We start from the raw sequence: 5125 nt of genomic DNA on the forward strand, positions 1-5125 counted from the left end.
CTGGCCGTGGCACTCAGTGCTCTGGGCTGGGGGACAAGGGGGGCATCGGGCACAGGGGGGATCTGTGACCTTGGAGGGCTTTTCCAACCTGGATGGTTCCATGATCTTGCTGATGCCTGGAGTTGCTGTGGGTGAGCCACTGAACACTCCTTACTCCCCTCTCCGTAACCCTGAGACACAGATGCTCCCAGAGCTGCTTGGAGCAGGTGTTGGAACATGTCTTTGGACAGGACTGCACAGGAACTGTAAGACATTTAGTTCCTCTCTGTTTTTTTTTCCAGATTCCAGAGACTTATTAAAGGAATTTCCACAGCCTAAAAACTTGCTCAACAGTGTGATTGGACGAGCCCTGGGCATTTCCCATGCAAGGGACAAGCTGGTCTACATCCACACTAATGGGCCAAGGAAAAAGGTAATCCCGTGGGGCTGGAGATGGGAGGGACATGAGTGGGAAGGGAGCCAAAAACCTGTAATCCTGGGAGGAACTTTCCTAGAGAAAATCAGAGAGGTGTTTTGATTCCACATAAAAGTTGCATCGTAATCTTTTAAACAAGAAATATTCCCAATTCCTCCCATTTCTCCTAATTTTCACATGCTTTAACAGGTGTATAAATGCAGGTGCTGTCCCTCTTTCTGTGTGTGGAAGGATGGATATTTTTCTTTCGGGTAACTTGCTGTATCTGGCTTTTCCCAGCAGAAAGACACGTACTCTGTGCTTAAATGTGCTCCAAGGTACCCCACTGCCTTAGAAAATTAAAATTTAAATGCTGTATTTTGGGCCTCAGTAGGCCTAGATTTGGTTGTAGATTCCAGTAGAACAAATGCCACAGCCTGAAACGTCCAACTGCAACCAGAAGAGAAGAATTTGTGTGCGAGGAGGGAGGGTTCTCATGGTACTTAAGGGCAAAACAAAATACAGACTCTTTTTTTTTGTGAGGAATTCCAAGCAAACAGTTTTCCAGGTGGTTTGAGCTGTCCCTGGGCTGTGAGAGGCCCAGATTGCAGGACACACCTCCCTGGTGCTCCGTGGGCAGGGCTCTGCCTCCTGCTGTCACAGCACAGCTCATTCCAGAGCCGAGAGCCCTTTCCAGCTCAAGTTTAACTGGAACGTACATTCCAGGAAAAGGCTCCATTCTGATGGATTAACATTTTCCAATAACATTCTGTCTAAAATTTCCCAGACAGTTTTTATTGCCACATCCTTTTTAAGCATCCCTGAATTTTAGGGATACATTAGTAATGGTTACTTCAGAGTTCTTCATGATTTGTGTTTGTTTTTCTTGCTTTTCCACTGCAGTTTCCTAACTTAAGTTTTGGAATACCACAGCCAGTGCCTAATCCTTCAATTTTGGAATGCCACAACCAATGCCTCATAGTTTTAGTTTGTGTAATCAGTTCACATTCTTACTGGCACTTCAGTAGATTGATGTTGGGGATAACTTCAGATTAAAACCAAAAGCTAAACCAGGAGCTCATGGAGAAAATGAGGGTTGGATCACAAAAAAAACCCCCAAACCAACCCAAAAAAACCAACTCAGGAAGTGTGTGGGGCAAAGACAGGTGGGACAACCTGGAGAGCTCCTGGTTGGAAGTGACCCAGAGGTTTTTGTGAGCACAGAGTGAGTTGGCCTTCAGGAGACACCTTTTTCCCTGCTTTTCCACGCAGAGCCCCGAGGCAAAATCCGTCGGAATTTCCTCCCGAGAGCTGAGGTTCCGCTGGCAGGTGGGCAGCCAGCCAGGGCAGGCTGCTGGAAAGGCAGGAGCCTTTGCTCCAGCCTTGGAGGTGGGGTTTTCCCAGCGGATCTAAATGCCACCTTTCATCTGTGCTGCAGAGACAGGAGAGAATTCCCTAAGCATTTCCCTCCTGGAGCCTTCCAGCGTCTGCAGGGCTGGGAGCAGATGATTTGGAGCAATTTTTTGATGATGGCAGGGTTCAGCTTTCAGCATTCTTTGCCTCTGCAGGTTTTTAGCTCCCATTTAGAGGATGCTCCCATCCAGGGGGAGTTTTGGGGGGGCTGTGGTTCTCCCAGTGCTTGTGTTGGGCTGGAGGTGGATCCTCCTGTGCCCAAAGGAGCTGTCTGGGGAGCTGAGGCAACCTGCTGCTGGTTGCATTGCAATAAGGAAGCAGTTATGGAGATTTCCTTGCTGGAATCCTGTTGGAGAGGGCATGTTGCTCTGGGGCACGGTCTGGTGTGCTGCAGTTAGCAGAGAATGGTCCCTGAAATGGAATTGCTCCTGGAATGAGCTGGCATTTATTCCTTGGAGCTGACACACTGTGACACTGCAACCTGGCTCAGCCCTGCACTCCTGTGGGACTGTGGCACCTCTGTGCCCTGCTCAGGCTTTTCCATTTCCAGTGCTCCTGGAATGGCACTTCCCACGAAGGCACCAGGCAGGCGCTTTGTCCACAGTTTTCTTTGCCTGGAGTTGGGAGGTGGCTGGAGTGGGTGTGCTCCTGGGGCAGGGGAGAGCTTGGGCTGTGCTGGCTCACTTTGCTGGCTGTCTCTGCTTTTCAGAAAGTCACTCTGCACATCAAGTGGCCCAAGAACGTGGAGGTGGAGGGCTATGGGACCAAGAAGATCGACGCGGAGCGGCAGGCGGCCGCCGCGGCCTGTCAGCTCTTCAAGGTGAGCGGGGAGCACGATCCCTGGGGGGTGCAGGCCTGGCCTTTGGGGATGGGGATCTTTTTCTCTCTTTGCCTGTTCACTCTCTCAGTTGTCCTGTTAGTCAGGGGTGGAGAGTGAAGTGTTGAGTCTGAATCCATTTGAGCTTAAAATGCCACTTGCGTCAGCCAGGCATGAACTCACTAAGCCCTTGGAGTCCCGCTCCTTGTTCCTTGTGTCCTGGACCTCAGTCAGCTCCTTAGTGTCAGCATCTGCAGCGAGTAGAGCTTCCCTCAGGTGTGTTTGCTGTTGCTGTTCACTAGGGCTCATCTCTGCCAGCCCGCCTGGGTGTGTCTGCAGTCGCAGGAGCTTCAGATCCTCCAATTCCCTCTTCATCAAAGCCACAGTGTGGCAATTACATGTTTTACTTTACTGTTACTTTTAAGTTTCTCTGGGAGTGGTTTCAAAACTTGAGGATGCTCAATAGGGCTGAGTTTGTAAAATCCCAGTAAATCCTGGCCCACCCTAAGGAGCTGTGTGGGGCTCAGAGCCGTGCCTTGGGAAGGGAGGGCAGGCACCAGGTTCCCTTTGGTAACAAATAGTGGCAGGGGGAAGTTCAAAGTCCCCGAACATCCCTTCTCTTCCTCTGTTTCGCGGTGGGGAATGCAGGAATCACTGTGTGTGTCTCTCCCCCAGGGCTGGGGGCTGCTGGGCCCCCGGAACGAGCTCTTTGACGCTGCCAAGTACCGGCTCCTGGCGGACCAGCTGGGCTGTCCCGACGAGCGCTGGTGCTCCGAGGGCAAGTGGCGCTCCAAGTCCGGGCCCTCCCTCGCAGACCTGTCCACCTGCTGGCGGCGGATGGAGCCCGACGACTCCATCCAGCCCATGGAGCAGGGCAGGATGCCTAAAGCCATGAGGAGGGAAGAGCTGGAGGAGGGGGAGCTGGAGGAAGGGGAGCTGGAGGAGGGCGAGCTGGAGGAGGAAGCGATCGATGTCTCGGATTACCTGCCCATGGCACACCAGGACGCCCGGACCCCAGGCAGGGATGCCAGGTGGGTCTGTCCCGGGAGCTGCTCAGCCAGGGCATGGGGAGCGAGGGTTTTCCCTGTGCCTGATCCAGCCCTGCAGTTCCTCACAGCTGAGCTGCAGCTGGTGGGGCCTGTAGATGGGCCAAAGCAATATTGGGCAGCCTGGTCTTGTAGCTGGCTGCCATCCAGGGAATGCACAGGCTTCTTCCCTGGAGCTGTCCCTTTGGAGAGGCTGCCAGGCTTGTTACCTGCCTTACTCTTCTGTGCCTAAAGAGATTTCCATTCCCAGAAATGATCTATGTGGACTTAGACCTGGTTTTGATCACCCTGAGGGCAACATTAAATCTGCTGCTTTTCATCACCATAGTTGCTTGTTTGACTTCATGTTTTATGAGCACAAATCTTGGGTTTTTAATAGGCAACAGGAGCAAGATCTGTAAGGCCACAGTGGTGGTGGTTATTTCTAGGGATGCTCTTTGGATTGGGAATGATTTATTTGTGAAGTCTGTTACAAGCTGTCGATGCTGCCTGGTTTGCAGCCTCAGTGTGAAGGTTTGGAGTGGGTGGCTTTGCTGGGCTGGGTGGTTGTTCTACGACTGACAGATCTGAACAGCAAGGGACAGCTTGACTCTGCCACAACCAGAGTTATCTGTGCTTTACCCACCTGTTTGAGAGCTCAGCAGCTGCTGGAGTGAGGTGGGTGTGAGCACACAGGGGGCATTTGTACATCACCTGTTCTCCTCCCCTGCAGCCGAGGAGGGAGCTCCATTGAGATGACCGACGACAACACTGCCATCCGTGCCCTGACACAGTTCCCACTGCCCAAAAACCTCCTGGCCCAAGTGATTCAGATTGCAACCTCTTCCTCCACAGTCAAGGTAAACTGCTGTCTGACCCCTGCCAGGGATGAAGCTCAGAGCCTCCCTCTGGAATCACTGGATGCTTTGTTTGGGCAGCAGAACTGGGCAGGGGAAGCAAGTTAGAACTAGGCCTAGAAAAATCAGTCTGAAGAGCAAGGAGAAGACTTTGTGGTGAGAATTGAGAGAATGTCTTAATAGAACTATGCAGAATGTTGTTCCAGGGCAGTGGAGGAGCTGCTGTCTGAATGAAGGAGGTCATTTCCTAAGGTTTCATTTCCCCCTGTGTCTCCAACAAGCACAAGTTTGTGTTACTGGGAGCAATGTGTAATTTCTGTGCTGATGGAATCTTTCCAGTATTCAGGGATCCTCCTCCTTGGTGTCACCCACCTCCTGCCCAGAGCTCGTGTGTTTAGCAAACAGGAGCTGTGCTCCACCCCAGAGGCTCTTGGGGACATTCCCCACACATCAGGGATGTTCCCCACACAGCTGCCTGCTCTCACTCCTGCTTAGCCAGTGCCTTGGGAACTGAGGGGGAATTCAGGGCAGTAAAGTTCTAGTGCTCTGTTAAATCTAACAAAAACCCAAACAAACCCCACCAGAAATCCCCTGTGGTGAAGGGTCTAGAGGGGCCGTA

The 5125-nt window shown here is 52.1% G+C and overlaps 1 protein-coding gene across 1 annotated transcript in view; it reads left to right on the plus strand.

The window, feature by feature from the left end:
• Positions 1-5125, plus strand: part of DHX30 (DExH-box helicase 30) — a 26681-nt gene that overhangs the window by 10159 nt on the left and 11397 nt on the right. The window contains exons 2-5 of the mRNA XM_029964665.1: positions 282-412; positions 2517-2627; positions 3300-3655; positions 4383-4509. Of these exons, the coding sequence (XP_029820525.1) occupies positions 282-412; positions 2517-2627; positions 3300-3655; positions 4383-4509 (725 nt within the window). The remainder of the gene's footprint in view (positions 1-281; positions 413-2516; positions 2628-3299; positions 3656-4382; positions 4510-5125) is intronic.

The sequence above is a fragment of the Manacus vitellinus genome, unplaced genomic scaffold (assembly GCF_001715985.3).
Source record: "Manacus vitellinus isolate BGI_N305 unplaced genomic scaffold, ASM171598v3 scaffold_78_pilon, whole genome shotgun sequence".
Classification (NCBI taxonomy): Eukaryota; Metazoa; Chordata; class Aves; order Passeriformes; family Pipridae; genus Manacus; species Manacus vitellinus.